Here is a 25,100-nt window from a genome sequence, read left to right on the forward strand (position 1 = left end):
CCGGGCGAGGTGACAGGCGCCTGTAGTCCCAGCTACTCGTGAGGCTGAGGCAGGAGAATGGTGTAAACCCGGGAGGCGGAGCTTGCAGTGAGCCATGATCCGGCCACTGCACTCCAGCCTGGGCAACAGAGCGAGACTCCGTCTCAAAAAAAAAAAAAAAAAAAAAAAAAAGAAAGAAATGTGAGTTTTCTATGCTGTACATTTCCATCCACATTACAGGAAAATGTTTCGGGGGTCTCTGAGCAGACTGCTCCTGGAACACCTTCTCTTTCTTGCTTCCCTGACCTTGCCGTCTCTCCTGTTCTACTTCTCGTTCCTGTTCTCTTTCCACATTATTTTTTTCTGCCATCTGCTTTCCCTTCTGTAATCGTGACCAGAGCTACTGAGGAAAGGAGCGTTTCACAGGAAGCAGCATGAGGCCATGTCCTTGTGCCACACGGAACTGTGTGACGGGGGCGGGGGGTGAGCCACACCACAGCTGAAGGCATCGCTTTCCTCACCTTGACATGGGGGCTTTAACTAAAAGGCGTCTGAGGTTCCTACATTTTAGAGACCAGATCAGTTTATCCTTCTGATACTACAACAATGTCATTAGTTGGGGTTAAAGGAACCCTAGAAGCAGAAAGCCCCTGTTTTATGGTTCTCCAAAGAAACAGCCAATAGGATATATAGAGAGAGACAAATAGATGGAGAAAGAGTTTTTTATTTTTATTTAATTCTTTTTGTTAGTTTGTTTGTTTTTTGAGATGGAGTCTCACTCTGTTGCCCAGGCTGGAGTGAAGTGGCCCGGTCTCGGCTCACTGCAACCTCCACCTCCCGGGTTCAAGCGATTCTCCTGCCTCAACCTCCTGAGTAGCTGGGACTATAGGCACACACCACCACGCCCAGCTAATTTTTGTATTTTTAGTAGAGACAGGGTTTCACCATGTTGGCCAGGATGGTCTTGATCTCCTGACCTCGTGTTCCACCCGCCCCCGCCTCCCAAAGTGCTGGGATTACAGGCGTTTGTTTTTTTAAGACACAAGGTCTCACTCTGTCACCCAGGCTGGAGTGCAGTGGTGTAATCATAGCTCATTGCAGCCTTGAACTCCTGGGTGCAAACAATCCTCCTGTCTCAGTCTCTTGAAGAACTGGGACTACAGGTGTGCACCACCACGTCTGGCCAATTATTTTTATTTTTTGAAGAGATGGGTGGAGGGGAGCAGGGGCTGGTCTTGCTATGTTGCCCAGGCTGATCTTGAACTCCTGGCTTCAAGCGATCCTCCTGCCTTGGCTTCCCAGAGTGCTAGGATTATAGGCATGCGCCACTGCACCTAGCCAGAAAGAGATTTATTAATATAAACAATTAATGGTGACAGAGGATGGTGGGTCCCGAGATCTGCAGTTGGCAAGCTGGACATCCCAGAGAGCTGATGGTGTGAGTTTCAGTCTGAAAGCCTTGAGTCCTGGGAAGAGCGCTTATTTCAGTTCAAGTCTAAAGGCAGAAAGAAACCAGTGTCCCAGCTTTAAAGCAGTCAAGCAGGAGGGGTCCCCTCATATTTGGGGGCAGCGGGGGACACCCTTTTATGTTCTGTCCAGGTCTTTGAATGAGGCCCACTCTCATTAGGGAAGTTAAATCTGCTCTACTTTGTCTACCGATTTAAATGTTAATCTCATCCAAAAAGCAGACACACTCATCCAGAATAATGTGTGACCAAATATTTGACCACTGTGGCCTATTCAAGTTCCATAAAATTAACGCTCACAGCCCCAGCCAGGATGCAGCGAAGGGATGCTAAGGAGCCATTCCGGAATTTGGTCTGGCCAGAACAATGCAATTTTATTCCTCTCTTCACCCTCCACAGCTCATGGTGTTTAAATTCTTCCTGTTCTTTGTGTTAAAAATTGTTCAAAAGCAAACATGCTTAGTGTCCTTCAGAATAGTCTCAATCAGAAATAAATTTGTCAAGGGTCTCTTGTAAAACCTCAGTGGCAGGGAGCCATTATGTGCTAAGACATTGAGAATAAAGAAGGGGAAGAAGGCATGAAACTCATGCGGTTGCAGGCATGAACCAGGGACTTGGACTCTGGTTGGGAGGAGCCCACAGGCAGGGATGGGGGCACTGGTGTGTAACTCAGAGTTTTCCTTGAGCACTGTTGAAAAACTTGAAAAGACAAGAGTTCCTGGAAAAGGCTTGCTTTGTGGAACCAGAAAAAAACACTGGTAGCTGCTGTAAGCTTTGGGTTTTGGGGTCCTCAGTTGACCAGAGTAACTCATCTGTTGAGAAGGACAGTAGCTAGTCCCATGACTCATCAGAAGATGCTTTTTACCGTGTCCTGCCTGGAAAGGTCCTGCTGACAGTGTACATAGCAGGGAGAGCCCCGAAATGTCCATCAGTCCATCAGTGAGGACTGATAATAAGGAAAGCAAAATTAGCCAGTCGTGGTGGTGCACACCTGTAGTCCCAGCTATTCGAGAGGCTGAGACAGGAGGATTGCTTGAGCCTAGGAGTTCAAGGCTGCAGTGAGCTATGATTGTAGCACTGCATGGCAGCCTGAGTGACAGAGTGTTCTGATGAAAACAGAGGAAGAAATCTTAAGGGGTTGAGGAGGCTGCACATTCTTTCTGTGACCTGTTTCTCTGTTCAATTTGATTGTAATGAATGAGTGTTTCTACAATTACTTCAATTAGTGATTGGTTTTTATAGAGAGACAATTGCAAGTGTAAAAGCATGAACTTTAGGTCTAACCATGCTCCACACCTTGACTGACCGTCTTTGCTGGAAGGCAGCTCCTCAATTTTGGGCGTGATGCCTGGGAGCTATTCAAAATTACAACCTAAATTTCAGGACAGCAACATGGTTGCTGTTCATTCTTTGGGAACAGTGGTATCCATCCTTAGTAAACCTTATAAATATTGGGGGAAAAACTTTCTTTGTCATTTTTTTAACATTAAGGCTAGTGCATACTATTAATTAATACAAACATAATGTGGTTTTATAGGTTGTTAAAACTGTTGTCTTTGATCATGTTGCAGTGTTCTCATTTGGTGTCACGTCATGTCTTATTTTCCTCTCTACTAAATGTGGAGGATGAATGTGTAGGTGCTAGAAAGTTAAAAAAGAAAAAAATCCATTGTAAGAATGGCTTTTGTCCAATAAGGGGACTGGAACACATGGAAAGTGTGGTTTGTTTTTTTCATGGAGTCTCGCTCTGTTGCCCAGGCTGGAGCGCAGTGGCACAGTCTCTGCTCACTGCACCTTCCGCCTCCTGGGCTCAAGCAATTCTCCTGCCTCAGCCTCCCAAGTAGCTGGGATTACACGTGCCCACCACCATGCTAAATTTTGTATTACAGGTGCCCACCAACATGTGGCTAATTTTTGTGTTTTCACTAGAAAATACAAAAAAAATGTTTCACCATGTTGGCCAGGCTGTTCTCAAACTCCTGACCGCAAATGAGCCACCTGCTTCGGCCTCCCAAAGTGCTGGGATGACAAGTGTGAGCCACTGCGCCCGGCCAGAAAGTATGTTTTAAAAGCTGCCTACACCATAGCCATGAGTAGAGGTTTTGTTCTTTTCTCAGGTTGCAGCCATTTGAGCTGAGTGAGAAGGAGCCAAGGACAGTGGATGCTTACCTGGAATGTCTGGCAGCTGATCTGTTTCCTCATCTTAATTCTAAAAGAGCACATCAATTGACAAAGCCATTTCAGCACATACTGTACATTTATGCAATAACAAGGGAAGGCTTTAGAACTGTTAGCTGTCAAAATTCACAACTGACAAATTGCCATGGTTTAATTGCTTTTTTTTCCCCAGGCACTGATTATGTGTGTTTTGATTACCCCACCCTGTCCATGTGGCGCAGATTGGGCTGTGCCATTGCCAGCTAGTTGTCCCCACCCAGGGGTCACCCCATGCCCACATGCTGTGCTGTATCACTCACTCACTTACCCTATAGCAGACCATTCTAAATGGTTTTCTGGCATGATTTTTGACATGGATGATTATTAAAATGTGCTGACGGGTTCTTTTGTTTAGATGTGACCTTTGATTGCAGAGGGAAGTCACCAAGTCTTGTCTGCTTGGGGTCCCTGCACAAAGCCAGGACCAGCCAGGTGGAACAGCCGTTCCCTGGATGGGCTGGGGGCTCTAGAATATTCTTCTGAGTGTGGGGTGCGCACTCCAAGCTAAAAGGCCAAACTCAGAGCAGAAGAGGCCGGGAGGAGAGACCATTGGTGAAATAAGGGTACAACGTGCAAACCACTATCAAGGTTAAGGGGTGGGGAAAGTCAAGAATGAATGAATGAATGAATGAATGATGAATGAAGTAGAAGTTGAGGGAGGATTGTCTCAGCAGCCAGTCAACTAAAGGAAGTAGGCAGACCCGATGCCGTGGCTCACGCCTCTCACACCTGTAATCCCAACACTTTGGGAGTCCGAGGTGGGCAAATCACCTGAGGTCAGAAATTTGAGACCAGCCTGGCCAACATGACAAAACCCCGTCTCTACTAAAAATACAAAAGCTGGCTGGGCATGGTGGCACATGCCTGTAATTCCAGCTACTCAGGATGCTGAGGCTGGAGAATTGCCGGAGCCCGGGAAGTGGAGGTAGCAGTGAGTCGAGAGATCACGCCACTGCCTTCCATTCTGGGTGATGGAGTGAGACTCTGTCTCCTCCAATAAAATAAAATAAAAGAGGTAGGCTTCAGAAGGCTTCTGTCGTGAGCTTCATGCTGCATGCTTTGAGAATTTACGTGGCTGCTTAAGGTCACTATACCAGCTAGACCACACCCCACTCACTATGCAGTTTCACGCAAAATATTTATTCATTTGTTTATTATTCTGGAGACAGAGTCTTGCTCTGTCACCCATGCTGGAGTGAGTGGCACGATCATAGCTCACTGCAGCCTCCACCTCCTACCTCAAATGATCCTTCCATCTCAGCTTCCCAAAGTGCTAGGATTATAGGAACACCACCCTGCTCAGCCATCATCTTTCTTTAGTCAGCAAATATTTAGTTCACTTATTCTCTGTGTAAGGACCATGTCAGGCTCTGGGTAAACAGTAGTAAATGAGGCAGGCATGGCCCTGCCTTCCTGGAGTTCACAGTCTGGGATAGGGTGGGACAGGAGGAGGAGCCTGACCCAAGTAACTCTGCTAACACCTAAGTATAACTGGTGTGTGCTGTGCAGAAAGACAGGTGCTAAGAGCGAATGTACTGAGGGGTCTGATCTGGTCTAGGGGTCAGGAAAGGCATCTCTGTACTAGCAACCTTCAAGCTAGGACCTAAGCAATGAGTACGGGTAGAAAGACAAAAACGTGTGAGGGCTCTGCAGGTCCCAGCCTCAGCAGCCGGCACGGAGCCGGGAGCCATGCAGTGGGCGGCTGGGGCCATGCGCCTTTGTCAGTGCTACCGATAGAAAGTAAACCCAGAAGCCACTGAGATTTCACCAACAAAGGCAGTGAGTCAAGTTTTGCAAGGCTGAGCAAAGGCGATCTTTGTTTCGTCTTTGCTCTTTCAAAGGCATTGTTAGGTCGGTCTTGGATTATCTTTTTTTTGTTGTTTTGTTTTTGTTTTTTTGAGATGAAGTCTTGCTCTGTCACCCAGGCTGGAGTGCAGTGGCACAATCTCGGCTCACCACAATCGCCGCCTCCCAGGTTTTCAAGCGATTCTCCCACCTCAGCCTCCCAAGTAGCTGGGATTACAGGCACCCACCGTCATGCCTGGCTAACTTTTGTATTTTTGCAGAGACGGGGTTTCACCATCTTGGCCAGTCTGGTCTCGAACTCATGACTTCAGGTGATCTGTCCACCTCGGCCTCCCAGGGTGCTGGGATTACAGGCGTGAGCCACCGCGCTGGCCAGATTGTCTAAATGCATGTGCCTACCCACACTTGCGCTAGAAGAGTTTCAGTAGAGATCCCCATTGGCTGAGAAACACTAGAACAAATGTAAATACCATAAATAATGTGTACACATGGACCTAGCGTGTGGAATTGTAGTCATTGGAGACTCGGGAGGGTAGAAGGGGGACGAAGGATGAGACATTACCTAATGGGGACAAGGCACACTCTTTGAGTGATGGTTACACTAAAAGTCAGACTTCACCACTACAGTATTTCCATGTAACAAGCTGCACTTGTCCCCCTTATATTTGTCCAAATAAAAAAATATATACACATACTAAACATACACATAATAAACTCCCATTAAAACTGAACAAAGGAATTAAAGGCATCTTTTAGGCTTGTCATAGAATCGGAGTCCTATCAATTTGTCTTCACATTCTGAATCTCTCGAGCATATGTAATTGCATAGTTGTTCTCCATAAGTTTTTAGTAGAGTCACTGACCCCAGAGAGACCAGGACGTGCCTACAGCCACTGGAAGTTCCCTGCCCGGGAGCCACTGGTCTTACGAACTGTCTGTAACCAAGTCATATTCCGAGGCCTATGACAGAGCCATCTCCTGTCTCTTCCACTTGTCATCTACTCAAGGAATGTCAAATGACTTTAGTATCAAAAAAAGTATAATTGAAAAACAATTGGCCGGGCATGGTGACTCACGCCTGTAATCCCAGCACTTTGGGAGGCTGAGGCGGGCAGATCGCAAGGTCAAGAGATCGAGATCATCCTGGCCAACATGGTGAAACCCCATCTCTACTAAAAATACAAACATTAGCTGGGTGTGGTGGCGCATGCCTGTAGTCCCAGATACTCGGGAGACTGAGGCAGGAGAATCACTTGAACCTGGGAGGCGGAGGTTGCAGTGAGCAGAGGTCGCACCATACCGCATGCCAAGTACAATCTTCCTAACTGGACTAATTGTAGAACGGCCAATATGTGACCATCAAAGAGCTAATTACAAAATATTTTCAAAAATTCATACCTTCAAGAACATCTGTTAGTATAAAGCTAATGCTGGCTGTGTTCTACCAGAAGGTCACTAGCTGGGGCTATGCCATGTCAGTGACTGGTTCATTAACCTAGGGCACCTCAGGAAGTACATCATGCTAGGTAGCTCTGACCCTCATCTTACAAGTCCTCATTAAACTAAAAGGTTATAGAGAGATATCTAATTAATGCAGAAGTCACAATACTCAGTTGTGAGATTTTTTCCAAATACCATCCCACCTGTGTGGTCCTCAGGATCTTAGAACCGGCTGCCTCACCCTTTTCTCTGGAATGCTATTCCCCGGCCACACGTGGCTGCCTCGTTCATGTCGTTCAGAGGGGCCATTACAGAGCGCACTAAACAGTGGCTGTACCAGCCGCCCACTAGACTGTTTCGCCTCTCCGCCCGGCATTTCTAACCCTCTGGCACTTTCAAATGTACCTGTTTGTTCATTAATCTACTCATTTCCTTTCTCTCCCTCTCCTACTGGAATGGAAAAGTTGTATGTGTTGGCGATTCAACGTGAATAAATGTGGTTTACCCTCTTGGAATACAAAAAATTAAAATGACTTGTCATTAACTTACCATCTTCGGAATGTGAACAGGTGCTTTGAGTTAGATGAGATTAGCTATTTTCTGTTGAAATCTTGATCACGCTAATGATTTCTTGACAAATCCTTTAACTCTTTTTTTATAAGTAATGCAAAAGTAGAATTTCTTTATCAGTCTTGACAAGCAAGTCTCCCAAGGAAAAGTAAAGTGTCTTTAGTGCTTTCTTATGCACTGTTTTGGTTTTGTTTGAGATTGAGTTTTGCTCTGTTGCCCAGGCTGGAGTGCAGTGGCATGATCTGGGCTCACTGCAACCTCTGCCTCCCGGGTTCAAGTGATTCTCGTGCCTCAGCCTCCTGAGTAGCTGGGATTACAGACATGCACCACCACGCCCAGCTAATTTTTAAATATTTTGTAGAGATGGGGTTCCGCCATGGTGCCCAGGCTGGTCTCAAACTCCTGACCTCAGGTGATTCTCCCTTCTCGGCCTCCCAAAGTGCTGGGATTGCAGGTGTGAGCCACCGCGCCCAGCCTGTGCACTGTTTTGGACATAACCACACTCTTCCTGGCCAGCCTTGAAGGGCGGCCGGCTGGAAACTGAGAGGGTAGAGTTGGAAGCAGGTGATAGTAACGAGTCACTGAGGTCCCATCCAGGGCAATTCAAGCTTCTGCCTGGATGGCTGGAAAATCAATGTCCACCACAGAGCTGGCCGATGTGGATGTGTTGTTTGGAGCAAACCTGAGAGAAGAAAACAGAGAGGAACACAGCAGGGGGCTTGTAACAGCAGCTGCAGACCTCTGTTGAAAGACAGTGGACATATCGAGGAACGGGCCCTTATTCCATGATGCCTCCACCCCAGACCCACTCCACAGATCATAACCCCTCTCGGTGGCATCTCTTTCGGAAATGGGAAACTTTAGGGCACCAGCAGCTTAGCATTGACCGTCATCTGAGGCGGCACATCCAGCCTCCACTGCTTGAGTTTCAAAACTCTTCCTGACTCGACTTCATCCTCAGCCAGTTGCGTTTTCTAGATACATCAGGCCTCTTCCCGTATCCGCTTCCTTCCTGCCTCTCATGCTCTTCTCCCTAACTCCTGTCTCTCTGAGCCTCCTCTTGCTTTGAGAATCAGCTGAAATGTCTGCAGTTCAACAAGTGCTCTGCTGGACTCCAGAGACACAAAGGTAGTGGAGACACCTCCTCCAGGAAGCCTTTCCTCAGCCTTCAGTTTCTCGCTTCTGCCATGTCCAGCCCTGCATCCTGCTAGGGTCACAGGTGGCAAGTCATTTGTCACTGGCGTCTTGACTATAAACTAGAGCAGCTTCCGTGGCTCCCCAGACAGAGCAGTCCTGCACCTCAGGTGGCGGGGTTCTACCGTGTGTGCATTTACCCCTTCTCTCATGGCCTGTGTTCTCCAAAAGAGTGAGCTCTGGCTGCTTTCACTGGTTCCCCTTTTTCAGTATAATTCCATTTACTGGGCCTTGGCTGCCCTCTGGGCTTCTCTTCACTTAACTAAATACTGCTCCTCCTTTTTAGTTTTATTTCTTATTTTTTTGAGATGGAGTTTCGCTCTTGTTGCCCAGGCCAGAATACAGTGGTATGATCTTGGCTCACCGCATCCTTCATCTCCCTGGCTCTAGTGATTCTCCTGCCTCAGCCTCCCGAGTAGCTGGGATTACAGGATTGCGCCACCACACCTGGCTGGTTTTTGTATTTTTAGTAGAGATGGGGTTTCACCGTGTTGTCCAGGCTGGTCTTGAACTCCTGACCTCAGGTGATTCACCCACCTCAGCTGCCCAAAATGCTGGGATTACAGGTGTGAGCCACCATGCCCAGCCTGCTCCTCCTTTTAAGACAGCTCAGATCGTCCCCTCCTGCCTCTTCCCAGGGGTCCCTTCCGGGTGCTCTTTTGAAGTCTTCCAAAGCACCTTCACCACTCTGCCTCCCTCCACCGTCAAAGCCATTCACTCCCTGGTTTACTTGGCTGTGTGTGTCAGTGTCCCGCACCGGACTGTGCACCCACTGGAAACAGAGACAGCATACTGTCTGGCTCCGTACAGGATCATTCCGTGATGTGGTGAAGAAACAAAGCACAATAAGTAGAGAACATGGTGGGCGGGTTTCCCCCAATAAACCTGGAAAAAATGTATAAAGAGAATGTATATTCAAAGACACTTCGCGTGAGTATGGAAGACCTTTTACGTTGCCTGGTGTATTTGTTTGGGCTAATGGAACAGAATACCACAGACTGGGTGGCTTAAACAACAGGCACGTATTTTCTCACAGTTCTGGAGGCTGGAAGTGTAAGATGAGGGTGTCAGCAGGGTTGATTTCTCCTGAGGCCTCTTTCCGTGGCTTGCAGACTGCTGTCTCCTTGCTGAGTCCTGACGTGGTCGTCCTTGTGTGCATGGAATTTCCAGTGTCTCTTCCTCTTTGTGTGAGGACACTGGTCCTATTGGATTAGGGCCCATCCATACGACCTCGTTAAACCTCAGTTACCTCTTCAAAGGCCCTATCTCCAAACACAGTCCAATTCTGAGGTGTACTGGGGGGTCAGAACTTCGCCATATGGATTTTAGGGGTACTCAGTTCAGTCCATAACACCCAGATATGGAGAAGGCAAAACGCCCAGAATCAGAGTGTAACCGAATACAGGTGGTTAAATATAGCCAGTCTATTAGATAGAAAGGCGTGTGTTTGTATTTTGGAAATTTCTGAACAGATTGAGGCCTGGAAGATACTGTGAAATGGAATTCTAAGAATAAAGATTTTTAAAAATTATTAAAGTAGGATTTGTTGAAGGAAGAAAATATTGAGGGGAGAGTTGCATGAAATGAAACCTTAATCTCCCAGAAGTGGGTGAGGGAGTCCCCCCAGGAGCAGGGAGTGTGTGTGGGTGGGTACCAAACCTAATGAAGTTACGACGATTATAGGCAGCAGTGTGGGACGATGGACAGCTGCCTTTAGTGGAAAGAGGGAAATCTCAGGTTCAGCCAAGGTGGATCTTGAATGAGGAAAAGATCGAGAAGATGGAAACTAACTTTCTCCAAGCCATTTTTAACTAACTCCAAGTCATTTTTAACCAACTCCAAGGTTAAAAATGTAAATATCTGCCTTCTGGACCTTGGGGTTTCTCAGTTGAAAAATGCTTTGTTTGTTTGTAGCCTTTCTTCATCACGGCCTACAGATTTCAAGAGTATCTCCCCCTTAGGACTAAATATAAGGAAGAGAAATGCTGCTTAGAAAACACATTTATAACCAGCCTTGCTCTGGGGCCCGTTGAGACCGCACAGCCCTTGCAGCATGCCCCATGTCTTCTCCACTCCCCCTGGCCTTGTCATAGGGCAGACTTTGTGAATTTCAAAGGTATTTCGAAGGTGAATTTCAAATATTTGATGTGCCACTACTTTCTGTTACCCTAGCCTCGTGGCTAGTATTTCTCAGACTGCTCTCACAGCATTGTACTATTTGGCCTTCTTCATATTATTTTATTACATCTCGCTTCCAGACTAGAGTAGAATGGATTGTTGGAGGCTGCTTCCAGCAGTAGCAGAAGTGCTCCCTTTTAATGAATGTGTGGTTGGTATTATTTGAAGACATAAAATACTTTAAATTACAATTAGCAGTAAATTGTACGATAACAGGATATCTACCAAAATCAGATGGAGAAGTTTTGAATGCATGTAAACAACAGCGTGGTTGGCCAAGGACTAACAAGGGATACATTGCATACTGACTCGATTAGACTGCATTGCAGTGTACCACTGTGTCATCAGAGTTGAGTTTACTCGGTCCAGCAACTTCAAAATGATGTTATGTTTTTTGACAATTGCTTCTTCATTTGAAAGGATTTGGATCATGTAAAATTTGGCAAACATACTGAAATTTTACTGAGATTATTATATCAAACGATTTCATATTTGCATATTTAAAATTTGCACACAATACAATAGCATTATACTGTCTTAGGCAAGGAAGATTAGAAACTGAACAAACCCTGCTGGGCGCAGTGGCTCACGCCTGTAATCCCAGCATTTGGGAGGCCGAGGCAGGCAGATCACAAGGTCAGAAGATCGAGACCATCCTGGCTAACACAGTGAAACCCCATCTGTACTAAAAATACAAAAAATTAGCTGGACGTGGTGGCAGGCGCCTGTAGTCCCAGCTACTTGGGAGGCTGAGGCAGGAGAATGGCGTAAACCCGGGAGGCAGAGCTTGCAGTGAGCCGAGATCGTGCCACTGCACTCCAGCCTGGGCAACAGAGCGAGACTCCATCTCAAAAAAAAAAAAAAAGAAGAAGAAACTGAATAAACCCAAGTTCAGTATAGAGGCAGGTTATTCTAAATAAACTTCAAAGTTGGAATTCACAAGAGTAGAGAATTTTCGACTATCTCTTCTGTCTTCTGCTTCCTTAATCTTTGCCAGCCTGTTTACCTTTCCAGATCTGCATCCTATGAAGCTGAGCCTCTCTCCTAATAGCTATTATGCCATTGATTCACTTTATTATTTTTTTTTTTTTTGGAGACAGGGTCTTGGTCCTTCACCCAGACTGGAGTGCAGTGTTGCGATCATAGCTCACTGCAGTCTCAACCACCCTGGCCTCCCAAAGTGCTGGGATTACAGGTGTGAGCCACTATGCCCGGCCTCATTTATTCATTTTAATGTATTGATATATTACTATGGTTCTACTCCTTTTCCTCAATCACCTGACCCCTGTCCCTTCTAACTTCATTCTGATGCTTTGCATGTTTTAATTGGGGAACTTCATTTCTGATGTGGAGCTTTCAAACATGCACACAGGAGGCTTGACATAGAAGGTGTGTGACTCAGAAAAAATCTCTCAGTCAATCAACTCAGCAACCAAACAGCCAACCTAAGCATGGTCTGCAAGCCTGAAAATGAGACGTGCAGCTTGCCATGTTGCCAGACTTATTTCCCCAGCAGTGATTCTGGGACAGTGTCTACCTCACAACTAGTTTTGTGAATAAGTCAGTGCTGGCTGCCACAACAAAATACCATATAGATTGGGTTAAACAACAGAAATTTATTTTCTCACCGTTCTGGAGGCTGCAAGTCTGAGATCAAGGTGCTAGCATGGAAAGATTATAGCGAGGGCTCTATTCCTGCCTTGGAGGCAGCTGCCTTCTCCTTGTGTCCTCACATGGTAAAGAGAGAGTTCTGGTCTCCTTCTTCTTACAGGGACACTGATCTCAGCATGGGGCCCCACCCTCTTTTTTTTTTGAGCTGGAGTCTTGCTCTGTTGCCCAGGCTAGAGTGCAATGGCATGATCTCGGCTCACTGCAACCTCTGCCTCCCGGTTCAAGCACTTCTCCTGCTTCAGCCTCCCGAGTAGCTAGGATTACCGGCACCTGCCATCATGCTCGGCTAATTTTTGTATTTTTGTAGAGATGGGTTTTCACCATGTTGGCCAGGCTGGTCTCGAACTCCTGACCTCAGGTGATTCGCCCTCCTCAGCCTCCCAAAGTGCTGGGATTACAGGTATGAGCCACTGCACCCGGCTGCATCCTCTTGACTTCATCTAAACCTAATCACCTCCCAAAGACCCCAGCTCCAAACGCCATCATCACATTGGGAATTAAGTCTTCAGTATATAAATTCTGGGGGACATAAACATTCAGTCCGTAACAGTACCGTAGGTTTTTGAACTGCAGGCTTAAGGAGAATTTTGAAAAGTACAAAGAGATTTGCAAATTGAAGATATTTTTATTAGTCATAAAAATACATGACAATATCATATTATCTTATTTCTTTATTGGCAAGATTCTAAACTTTCCCCTTGTGCCTCGGTTTCTAAGGAGACCAAATTCTTTCCAAGCAATGTTCCGAAAAATAGAGCCCTGGTGCAATTTGAAATGTACGAAGCAGAATATTAAATGTGCAGAGCATTGAGACTCTGCAACAGTACATACTACCCTTTGATGCTTTGGTTTTCACTGCATGGCTGACCTATGGCACTGCTGCAAGACAGAAAATATACGCAGATATTTTTATTCAGTAGAATTTGTCCATACCTTATATATCACATAATGGGGAAAAAGAGGACCTTGATAGAATGGGAAGCGAGACAGGTAGGTTTTGAGGAAGGCAGAGGGTCGGGCAAGGTTTGGATCATGGGGTCCTAAGGGCAGGAGGTGGTGGGAGCAGTGGAAGGGGTAAGCATTCTTGCCAGAGGTCCTCCAGCAGCCGCAGAGCGGGCAGAACGGTGAGAAGCGAGCCCTGGAGACAGCAGTTAGGGAGGCCGCTCATGGAGGGGGGCCTATGTGGAAGGGCACAATCGAAACAGAGCAGAAACAGACATCCCTCCTTCATAGCGAAAGCTGCTTCAATTGCCTCCCACTGGGCATGCTCGCTGGCATGTAATGGGCACCCAGGAAATGTTGAGTGAGTGGTTGAATAAATAATTAAGTGAATGCAGGCTGGGTGCAGTGGCGCATGCCTGTAATCCCAGCACTTTGGGAGGCCAAGGCGGGAGGATCTCTTCAGCCCAGGAGTTTGAGACCAGCCTGGGCAATGTGGTGAAACTCCGTCTCTACTAAAAATACAAAAATTAGCCGGGCGTGGTGGTGCATACCTGTGGTCCCAGCTCCTCAGGAAGCTGAGGTAGGTGGGAGGATCGCTTAAGCCCTGTAGGTCAAGGCTGCAGAGAGCTGTGATCATGCCACTGCATTCCAGCCTGGGCTGCAGAATGAGACCCTGTCTCAGAAAAAAGAAGAAGAAGAAGAAGTGAATGCCTCCAGGGCACCCAGACTCCCTTTGTCCCTAACAGCAGTCTACCTCTTGTGGTACTTTCTCGAGCTCTGCAAAGTTTCAGATGTTGAAACTTGTTGGGGGAAGGTTCTGAGAAATGACAAGTGGAGAGAAGTTGGTATCAGGAGGAATATCTTGGGCTCTTGGCTTACCTAAGCATGGATCATTTAGACAACGTGGTCGTCAAAATGTAGTTTCTCCCAGTCGTTTCCATTTCTTTTCACTCTTTGAATTGCTTTTTCATTTCTCCTGAGCACCTTTTCTTTCTTATCTAGACTGTCAGTTTGCCTTGGGAGTGAAGCAGTATCCGAGCGCAATATTGCCTGCTATGACTCTAGGTAATGGAAGAGACTAGCCCATAGGCCTTTCACAGATGCAGTGGTTGTTTGTTTAGTTTTTTTAGAAGAAGGTTTCGGTGGATCAGTTATTGCACATAAATTGTTGTGCCTTGTGGAAAATGAATCCTATCTTTGTGTGTTTGTGTATGAGTATGTGTTACCCTAGGGCTTGTCTTTTGTTGTATCTATGAAAGCTTTAAGGGTTGTTTTTTAAGCTGCTTTTTGATTTTAGTATTTCAAATCCGTCTCATCTTGTTTGTGAGAAATGTTTTTTTTTTTTTTCAGTAGTGTTAATAAATCCCTTGAAATTTATTTCCAAGATGGCTTACTGACTTGGAGAACACTAGTTGAGTTTGTGTTCTAGCTCGTACACTTCAATTATTTTGTTGAACTCAGAGCAGCATAAAATATCAGAGCTGAAAGGTGCCAGAAAGGTTTCCCCCTCAGGGCTTCTTGACCCTTGCCAACCTAGTCCCATTTTGAAAAATGTTTAAAAATGTTCAGTGTAATCTGAAATGCAAAACAAATAAAAAGGAGGCAGCATTACTAAAATCAAAGCAAAGTGATGAAATACCGTGTTGATTTTTTGCCTGCTTTTTCGTAAATCAGAAGTGGCTTTGAGGTTCTGATCGTTCCGAGGGCATGGTCCCACTCACTGCTGAAAATGTTGACCAGATTCATCCCCTAATTTTACACATGAAAACATCAAGGTCCAGGGATTCAGGGAGTGTTCATAGCTCAGTATATTAGGAGCAGAACTTGGTCAAAAACCCAGACATCCCGTTGGCAGGCCAGTGTTTTGCCCACAACACTCTCGGTCATTTAAGGATACTGTCTCATGCAAAGGAGACATCTTATTCAGGGTCATCTCCCTGTATCCGAGGATGCTGGTATTCAGGAAGGGTTTTTTTTTTTTTTTAAACTTTTTACATCATCACAGCAGAACAGAGGCAAAGGCCTGGACAGACCCCAGGTGTGGCGGGTCCTTGGACCCTGTTTTTTAAAATTTCCTTTACTTTGTTCCAAACATTTGCACTGCTGTGACATGGAAACATTTCCTGGCTATAGCCTCTGAGGAATAGGGGGACAACATCTCAATCTGAAAATGGATTCATTTTTGCAATAAAGTTTGGGTCTTTTATTACATTGGAAGCTTTCCCTTCACAATGCAACAGATCCTTTCAAACTTCTAATATGTTCTTTTTTGCCAGGGTGTCTGGTGGAGAGCTGTTTGACCGGATAGTGGAGAAGGGGTTTTATACGGAGAAGGATGCCAGCACTCTGATCCGCCAAGTCTTGGACGCCGTGTACTATCTCCACAGAATGGGCATCGTCCACAGAGACCTCAAGGTGAGGCCACTGCTGAACAATGTCCTGCAGCCACTCTGCAGCCCGCGATGCACCCGTCCAAGAGCCGATGCCAGTGGGGGCCTGCGGCTGCTCTGATGTAGAGTGGGTGCAACAGATGGTGGGCGTTTGTGTACTTTAATTTGTCAGGGCCTTTGGGATCCAGACCCAGAAGTATCTCGAAAGAAGATGAAGATTCACATGGCTGGCCACTGTTCATGAGATTTTTACAGCTATTATGTAGCCAAAGGGTTACAGGGAGGTGGGTTATATATTGCTTCAAGCCCATCTAAGAGATGGTTTTGCTCAAGACATGTAGGCTGCAGAAACCCTTCTCTTGGTGTAGTTCCACAGTACTTTTGCCAATTCCAGTCCCATTTCAGCACAACACACCGTATAAAAGAAAGAGAGCAAAAATTTTCTCCCATTCTGTAGGTTGCCTGTTCACTCTGATGGTAGTTTCTTTTGCTGTGCAGAAGCTCTTTAGTTTAATTAGATCCCATTTGTCAATTTTGGCTTTTGCTGCCGTTGCTTTTGGTGTTTTAGACATGAAGTCTTTGCCCATGCCTATGTCCTGAATGGTATTACCTAGGTTTTCTTCTAGGGTTTTTATGGTATTAGGTCTAACATTTAAGTCTCTAATCCATCTTGAATTAATTTTCGTATAAGGAGTAAGGAAAGGATCCAGTTTCAGCTTTCTACTTATGGCTAGCCAATTTTCCCAGCACCATTTATTAAATAGGGAATCCTTTCCCTATTTCTTATTTCTCTCAGGTTTGTCAAAGATCAGATGGCTGTAGATGTGTGGTATTATTTCTGAGGACTCTGTTCTGTTCCATTGGTCTATATCTCTGTTTTGGTACCAGTACCATGCTGTTTTGGTTACTGTAGCCTTGTAGTATAGTTTGAAGTCAGGTAGCGTGATGCCTCCAGCTTTGTTCTTTTGACTTAGGATTGTCTTGGCGATGCGGGCTCTTTTTTGGTTCCATATGAACTTTAAAGCAGTTTTTTCCAATTCTGTGAAGAAACTCATTGGTAGCTTGATGGGGATGGCATTGAATCTATAAATAACCTTGGGGAGTATGGCCATTTTCACGATATTGATTCTTCCTATCCATGAGCATGGTATGTTCTTCCATTTGTTTGTGTCCTCTTTTATTTCACTGAGCAGTGGTTTGTAGTTTTCCTTGAAGAGGTCCTTTACATCCCTTGTAAGTTGGATTCCTAGGTATTTTATTCTCTTTGAAGCAATTGTGAATGGAAGTTCATTCATGATTTGGCTCTCTGTTTGTCTGTTACTGGTGTATAAGAATGCTTGTGATTTTTGCACATTAATTTTGTATTCTGAGACTGCTGAAGTTGTTTATCAGCTTGAGGAGATTTTGGGCAGAGACAATGGGGTTTTCTAAATACACAATCATGTCATCTGCAAAGAGGGAAAATTTGACTTCTTCTTTTCCTAACTGAATACCCTTTATTTCTTTCTCTTGTCTGATTGTCCTAGCCAGAACTTCCAACACTATGTTGAATAGGAGTGGTGAGAGAGGACATCCCTGTCTTGTGCCAGTTTCTGACAAAGGGCTAATATCCAGAACCTACAAAGAACTCAAACAAATTTACAAGAAAAAAGACAAACAACCCCATCAAAAAGTGGGCAAAGGATATGAACAGACATTTCTCAAAAGAAGACATTCATACAGCCAACAGACACATGAAAAAATGTTCATCATCACTGGCCATCAGAGAAATGCAAATCAAAACCACAATGAGATACCATCTCACACCAGTTAGAATGGCAATCATTAAAAAGTCAGGAAACAACAGGTGTTGGAGAGGATGTGGAGAAATAGGAACACTTTTACACTGTTGGTGGGATTGTGAACTAGTTCAACCATTATGGAAAACAGTATGGCGATTCCTCAAGGATCTAGAACTAGATGTACCATATGACCCAGCCATCCCATTACTGGGTATATACCCAAAGGATTATAAATCATGCTGTTATAAAGACACATGCACATGTATGTTTATTGCGGCACTATTCACAATAGCAAAGACTTGGAATCAACCCAAATGTCCATCAGTGACAGACTGGATTAAGAAAATGTGGCACATACACACCATGGAATACTATGCAGCCATAAAAAAGATGAGTTTGTGTCCTTTGTAGGGACATGGATGCAGCTGGAAACCATCATTCTTAGCAAACTATCACAAGAACAGAAAACCAAACACCACATGTTCTCACTCATAGGTGGGAACTGAACAATGAGATCACTTGGACTCGGGAAGGGGAACATCACACACCGGGGCCTATCATGGGGAGGGGGGAGGGGGGAGGGATTGCATTGGGAGTTATACCTGATGTAAATGACGAGTTGATGGGTGCTGACGAGTTGATGGGGCAGCACACCAATATGGCACAAGTATACATATGTAACAAACCTGCACGTTATGCACATGTACCCTAGAACTTAAAGTATAATAATAATAATAATAAATTAATTTTAAAAAAAGAAAAAGAAAGAAAGAGAGCAGTGGTCAGACACCATGAGAGGAAAGTGAAAGGAAACAGAAGGTAAGCAGATATAGAAGAGGGAGAAGAGAAATAGAAGGGGAGAAGACAGGTTAAAAGAGCTATGACTGGCCAGGCGTGGTGGCCCATGCCTGTAATCCCAGCACTTTGGGAGGCCGAGGCAGGCAGATCACGAGGTCAAGAGATCGGGACCATCCTGGCCAACATGGTGAAACCCCGTCTCTACAAAAATACAATTAGCTGGGCGTGGTGGTGCATGCCAGTAGTCCCAGCTACTCGGGAGACCGAGGCAGGAGAATCACTTGAACCTGGGAGGTGAAGGTTGCAGTAAGCCGGGATCGCGCTACTGCACTCCAGCCTGGGCGACAGAGCAAAACTCTGGCTCAAAATAAATAAATAAATAAAAATAGTGTCCTGCAGGTTCTTTTCTTACAGTTTCTTAATGAGGTTTTGGTATATTGACCCTTTATCCCTTGGCACGGAAGGATCTGGGCCTTATATGGGCATATATGCCCCTCCCTAGCAGGTCTATGTAGACACTGAAGGACAGATGTCACACGTACAGTTCTGAAGGGTGGATGTCACACATACGGTACCAAAGGTAGGTATCAGACATATTCACTTGAGAAACAGTGGAAAGCAGTGCGGTTGACCCAGAGCTGCAGTGTGGCGTCATTCTAGGATATTTACAGGTCCAGCCCCCAGAGCTTACTGCACCAGTCAAGACAAAGATTCCACCCCAGCACACATACCCACCACTCATTGTAAACACGAAGATCATATTATCTGGAAGCTGTGCTGTACACAACTGTGGGAAATCAAAATCAATTTAAAGAACCAGTCATAAACATTTGTATAAACAGTTTCCGCACCTGGCCATTATCTGCTACTGGGAACCAAGGAATAAAGTGGTGTAGCTTTTTCTTTCATAAAGACTCACTCCCGTGGTTTTTCTGCATGTTGTCATGTTCCATTGACCCAGTCAGTGTTTCCCAAATGTTCGCCATATCAGAATTGTCCGGAGGGCTATGAAAATAGAGACTGCTGCCCCATCCCCAGTGGTCTGATTCTGTAGGTCTCCAGTGGGGCCTGAAAAGTTGGGTTTCTAACAGGTCTGCCTGTGATGAGGATGCTGGTCTGGGAGCTGCTCTTGGAAAACCACTGGGCGAGGATATTTGGGAATCTTAGTGGATCCCTTTGAGCCTTCATCCTCTGCAGGCTTCTTGACATCTGAAATGGCTGTGGGCATGGTCAGCTCATGTTCAGGGCCTGGAGATACTTCAGAGGGCTAGGTAGGGGCTAGCTCAGCCGACCTGGCACCTCTGTGCCAGGCCTCCAGGCCTTCTCTGATCTCTTGTGCCCCCACAAATGCCAATTCTGTGCTTCCAGAACACCAGAGGCAGCTCTCTCTGAACATGTTCGTGTGGCGACCACAGGGATGTGCTGTGATGGGCTAGCTGTCTGTACTTACTAGAAAAATAATTTCTAAGCAAATAAGGCATGTCCAGGAGGGGCAATGTTTATCTCTCCCTTAGAAAGGCTGACTGGCTGTATGGGAGTTCATGTTTTTAGTTAACCCACGTAATGCTTTTGGAGAAGTACTTGCAGCTTCCATCCTGTGGAGCCTCGAGATCACCGGGCCTGTCGTTATGTAAAGAACACTGCCATTTAAGGACCTTTCTGTGATCTCTTTTCAGAGGCACAGAGGAGTTTGATCTATGAGGAGGAAGTTGAAATTGGACTACTAAATTTGTATAAACAGCTAAGAAAATTAAACTTGAAACCACCTATATAACCAAGCCCAGAGCAATAAAGAGAGGATGATCGTGTTAATTTAAAGCTTAGTGCAGCAGTCGGAATACTGCCCCAGCCTACCTGCAAATGTACCTCCTTCTTGTAGAAAGCTATGTGATGTCTTGTTGCCCCGGGAAGCTATTAGAGACAGTTGCTCTTTTTGCAAAATGAAGTGACTGAGACTGGAAGTGCCTGCTCCTGCCTCAGTGGATTAGGATCGGGTTTCTCAGCCGCTGCACTTGGGCACTGTGGGATTCAGAGCCGCATCCTTGGCTTCTGCTCATGGATACCAGTACCACATCTGGAGTTGTTAACAGCTACCAGTGTCGCTAGGCATTGCCAGATATCTATCCCCTGGGGGACGAAATTGCCCTAGTTGAGAATCGCTGGAGTAGGAATGTGACTATGGATAACATTAACGTCACCAGAAGTGTGTTGATTCCGATCTTTTTAAAGCTTATTATGTAGATTATTATAAAGGGTTGGAGTTGATATTCCAACTCAGGTATTGGCCACCAGTTGTCTTTCTAAGATGCCATCATATGCAGAAAACTTAATTTTTGCTGTGAGTCCTGGACCCCTTTGGACACCAGGAGGAAGTGTGATGCAATGTGGGCCAGACCCTCTCCCTGTGGCCACCACCCCCACAGCCCTCCTCCTGGGACCAGGGCCTCCCACCCAGATGATACCTGAGCCTGCCTCTCCCCCACGGTCTTCACTCCACCCCCACTCCCATCCCCCAGGAAAAGCCCTGCTGTCCTTACTAAGTCTCGGGCCAATTAAAAGTATTGATCGGCTGCGCATGGAGGCTCATGCCTGTAATCCCAGCACTTTGGGAGGCCGAGGCGGTGGATTGCCTGAGGTCAGGAGTTCGAGACCAGCCTGACCAACATGGTGAAACCCCATCTCTACTAAAAATACAAAAATTAGCCAGGCGTGGTGGCGGGTGCTTGTAATCCCAGCTACTCAGGAGGCCGAGGCAGGAGAATCGCTTGAACCGGGGAGGCAGAAGTTGCAGTGAGCCGAGATCATGCCATTGCACTCCAGCCTGGGCAACAAGAGTGACACTTCATCTCAAAAAGAAAAAAAAAAAAAAAAGTATTGATCTAAACTATGAATGACCAGTTGATTTAACTCTCCTTGGGTGTAATTGGTCTTCAAAAGAGCATTTTATTGACCCAGATGAATCTTTTCTAGGAGGGATATGTGGATGCTCTGGGCCCTTTGGCCGCCCCTTGCCTGGGTTATGCCTTGTTTAGCAGTGTGAAATCACTTATTCTCCGCTCCTTATCACCTCCTGGGACAAGGAAGATAAAAAGTCAGAAACAACAGCATCATCCTCTCTGAGCACCCATGATTGAATCCTTCTTGTTTAGTAAAGGATAATCCCTAAACACCCAGAGAAAACAGGAACCATGCAGACTTTATGATTCGAGCATTCCCGCCCCTTTTCTAAGCGTGAGAGTATTCTCGTTTCAACTGATTGGCCACTTTACTTTCTTTTAAAACTCACTGGGGCCAGCGCGGTGGGCTCACGCATGTAATCCCAATACTTTGGGAGGCCAAGGTGGATGGATCGCCTAAGGTTAGGAGTTTGAGACCAGCCCGGTCAACATGATGAATCCCTGTCTCTACTAAAAATACAAAGTTAGCCGGCTGTGGTGGCACATGCCTGTGATCCCAGCTACTTGGGAGGCTGAGGCAGGAGAATTGCTTGAACCCAAGAGGTGGAGGTTGCAGTGAGCTGAGATTGCACCACTACACTCTAGCCTGGGTGACAGAGCGAGACTCCATCTCAAAATAAATAAATAAAACCTCATTGGAAACATCCTTCAGCACACAGTTGATTTTCTTCTAATCTCCTGCTTCATCCACAAAATTAATGTCACAGTGACTCTTAACTGCCATCCCTTTGTGTATTATTTGGAGTGAAGGATAGTATTTATTCTTTAGGTTCTGTGAAAGAACAGAATTCTTTAGACGCTACTTGAAATGGTAAGGAAGGCTTTATTCAAGACCATTGCAATGTCATTGAGCTCAACTTGGAATACAGCAAGACGAGCAGGGATTGATAGCCGAAAAAGAGAGGGGATGGGGTAGTGGTTGGGAAATTGGGGGATTTTTGCTAACCTGACCTGGCAGAATTCCTGCTAAAGGCAGGCTGAGGACTTAGACGTTGACAAAGGCCCCTTTGAGTCCTCTTTTTGACTAGGACCTGCTCTCTGGCTGTCCAGTAGGTCCAGTTTTCAGCAATAATCCTGCTGAATCAGTTGAGCTGAAATCTTCCACCCTTGTTATCTCATCAGATCCCTAATGCCCCTGAAGTGGCCTCGTTGTCGGGGGTGATACCCGAGATTCATTCTCTCACGCCAAGGAAATCAAGGATGCAGACACACAAGGAGTGAGCTTAAGAGCGGAAATTTAATAGGTGAAGGAAAGAGAAGAGCTCTCTCCTGCAGAGAGAGGGGTCCCAAGCGGGTTTCCAGTCTGCGGTGAAATGCAGGGGGTTGTATAGCTGAGCTTGAGGAGGTGGTGTCTGACTTACATAGAGCACAAAAGATTGATTGGACCAGGTGTGCCATTTGTATAGGACACAAAAAAACTAGTTAAGGCTAGGTGTGCCATTTCCATAGGGCATGAAAGCTGGCTGCCCCTACCCTAGTCTTTTTTTTTTTTTTTTTTTTTTTTTTTTTTTTTTTTTTGAGATGGAGTTTCACTCTTGTTGCCCAGGCTGGAGTGCAATGGCGTGATCTCGGCTCACCACAACCTCGGCCTCCCAGGTTCAAGTGATTCTCCTGCCTCAGCCTCCCTAATAGCTGGGATTACAGGCATGTGCCACCACGCCCGGCTAATTTTGTTTTTAGTAGAAATGGGGTTTCTCCATGTAGGCCAGGCTGGTCTCAAACTCCCGACCTCAGGTGATCCACCTGCCTTGGCCTCCAAAAGTGCTGGGATTACAGGCATGAGCCACCATGCCCAGTCATCCCCACCCTAATCTTTTATGATGCAGATGGGTTCTCTGCCTGGCCAGCCCCATGTTGCCTGTTTCTTTTGTTTGTTTGTTTGTTTGTTTGAGTGTTGCCTCTGTCCCCAGGCTGGAGTGCAGTGGCATACATGTGGCTGACAAAGAAAAGGGAAGATGGAGCCTCCATGTTGGATATGCCTGGCCCCCAGGTGGCCCTTTTCTATTGGCACGGCTGCCGCATTTCACCGGTGAAAGCTTCCAGCTTGCCTGTTTATGTTTGCAGCTTGATTTTTCAGGCTGTTCTTTGTTAGAAAAAATAATAATAATAATTTATTGGGCTGCTTTTTGTTAGAAGGGAAGCCTTGCCGAGGACTCTTTTTTTTTTTTTTTTTTCTGAGACGGAGTCTTGCTCTGTCGCCCAGGCTGGAGTGCAGTGGCCGGATCTCGGCTCACTGCAAGCTCCACCTCCCGCGTTCCTGCCATTCTCCTGCCTCAGCCTCCTGAGTAGCTGGGACCATAGGCGCCCGCCACCACGCTCTACTAGTTTTTTGTATTTTTTAGCAGAGATGGGGTTTCACTGGGTTAGCCAGGAGCCGAGGACTCTTTTACCCTCACTATCTGCCTAAATAATTTCTTTCTAGCCCCTGTATCACCCCAATCTCAATAGCGAATCACCTTGGCCTGCCTTCAGCAGGAGTCTGTCAGTGGGGATGGAGAAGGTGAAGAACTTGATCAGATACCCATGGTGGGGTATTCTCTGACCTAGGAGACTCTCGCTAAGAGAGGGCTGTGCAGGCCTGGCAGGGGCAGGATAGACAAGGCCAAGGTCAAGGCCAAGGAGAGCAGGGGACTCAGAGGAACCTGCCTCAAGTTTGGTCAAGGAGGGAGCCTTGGTGAGTTCTGAAAATTTATTCACTGTGATGGTGACATATCAGAATGCTGCTTGTGAGCTCGAAATCCAGAGCCCTGGGCACCATCTCAGACCCACTGAAGGGCACGATCTCTGGCCAGTGAATACCCTCACAGGAGCCTCTGCCACACAACAGGCCGAGAACCACTTTTCTAAACAAGTCTGGTCACTCTTGTGAACTCAAAAATATCCGAGACAGGCCTCAGTCAATTTATTTTTATTTTTTTATTTATTTTTGAGACAGTTTTGCTCTTTTTGCCCAGGCTGGAGTGCAATGGTGCAATATCAGCTCACTGCAACCTGCGCCTCCCAGGTTCAAGTGATTCTCCTGCTTCAGCTTCCTAAGTAGCTGGGATTACAGGCGCCTGCCACCATGCCTGGGTAATTTTGTATTTTTAGTAGAAATGAGGTTTCACCATGTTGGCCAGGCTGGTCTCCTGACCTCAGGTGATCCACTCGCCTCAGTCTCCCAAAGTGCTGGGATTACAGACATGAGCCACTGTGCCCGGCCAGGTCTCAGTCAATTTAGAGAGTTTATTTTGCCAAGTTTAAGGATGTGCCCCTGACACAGCCTCAGGGGGTCCTGATGACATATGCCCAAGGTGGTCAGGGCACAGCTTGGTTTTATACATTGTAGGGAGACATGAGATAGCAATCAATATGTGTACGATGTACATTGGCTCGGTCAAGACATCAATCAATATGTGTAAGATGTACATTGGCTAGGTCTGAAAAGGCGGGACAACTCAAAGCAGAAGCTTCCAGGTCTTAGATAGATAAGAGACAACCGGTTGCTTTCGTTTGAGTCTCTGATCAGCTCTTCACTGAATACATAATTTACAGGAATAGTCACTCACGCCTTAGTCTGGCTCAGTGAAACAATAGGGCAGAGGAAGCAATCAGGTATGCTTTTGTCTCCCATGAGCAGAGGGAGGACTTTGAGTGAGTGAGTGAGTGAGTGAGTGAGTGAGTGAGTTAGTTATTTTGAGACGAAGTTTCACTCTCATTGTCCAGGCTGGA

General features: G+C 46.1%; 1 protein-coding gene across 5 annotated transcripts in view; it reads left to right on the top strand.

Moving 5' to 3' along the window:
• CAMK1D (calcium/calmodulin dependent protein kinase ID) overlaps nucleotides 1–25,100 on the top strand; it is a 490,514-nt gene that overhangs the window by 396,751 nt on the left and 68,663 nt on the right. For all 5 annotated transcript variants that reach the window (XM_008002265.3, XM_008002267.3, XM_008002270.3 and 2 more), the window contains one exon: nucleotides 15,740–15,878. In XM_008002265.3, the coding sequence (XP_008000456.1) occupies nucleotides 15,740–15,878 (139 nt within the window). The remainder of the gene's footprint in view (nucleotides 1–15,739; nucleotides 15,879–25,100) is intronic.

This window comes from Chlorocebus sabaeus, chromosome 9, assembly GCF_047675955.1.
Source record: "Chlorocebus sabaeus isolate Y175 chromosome 9, mChlSab1.0.hap1, whole genome shotgun sequence".
Classification (NCBI taxonomy): Eukaryota; Metazoa; Chordata; class Mammalia; order Primates; family Cercopithecidae; genus Chlorocebus; species Chlorocebus sabaeus.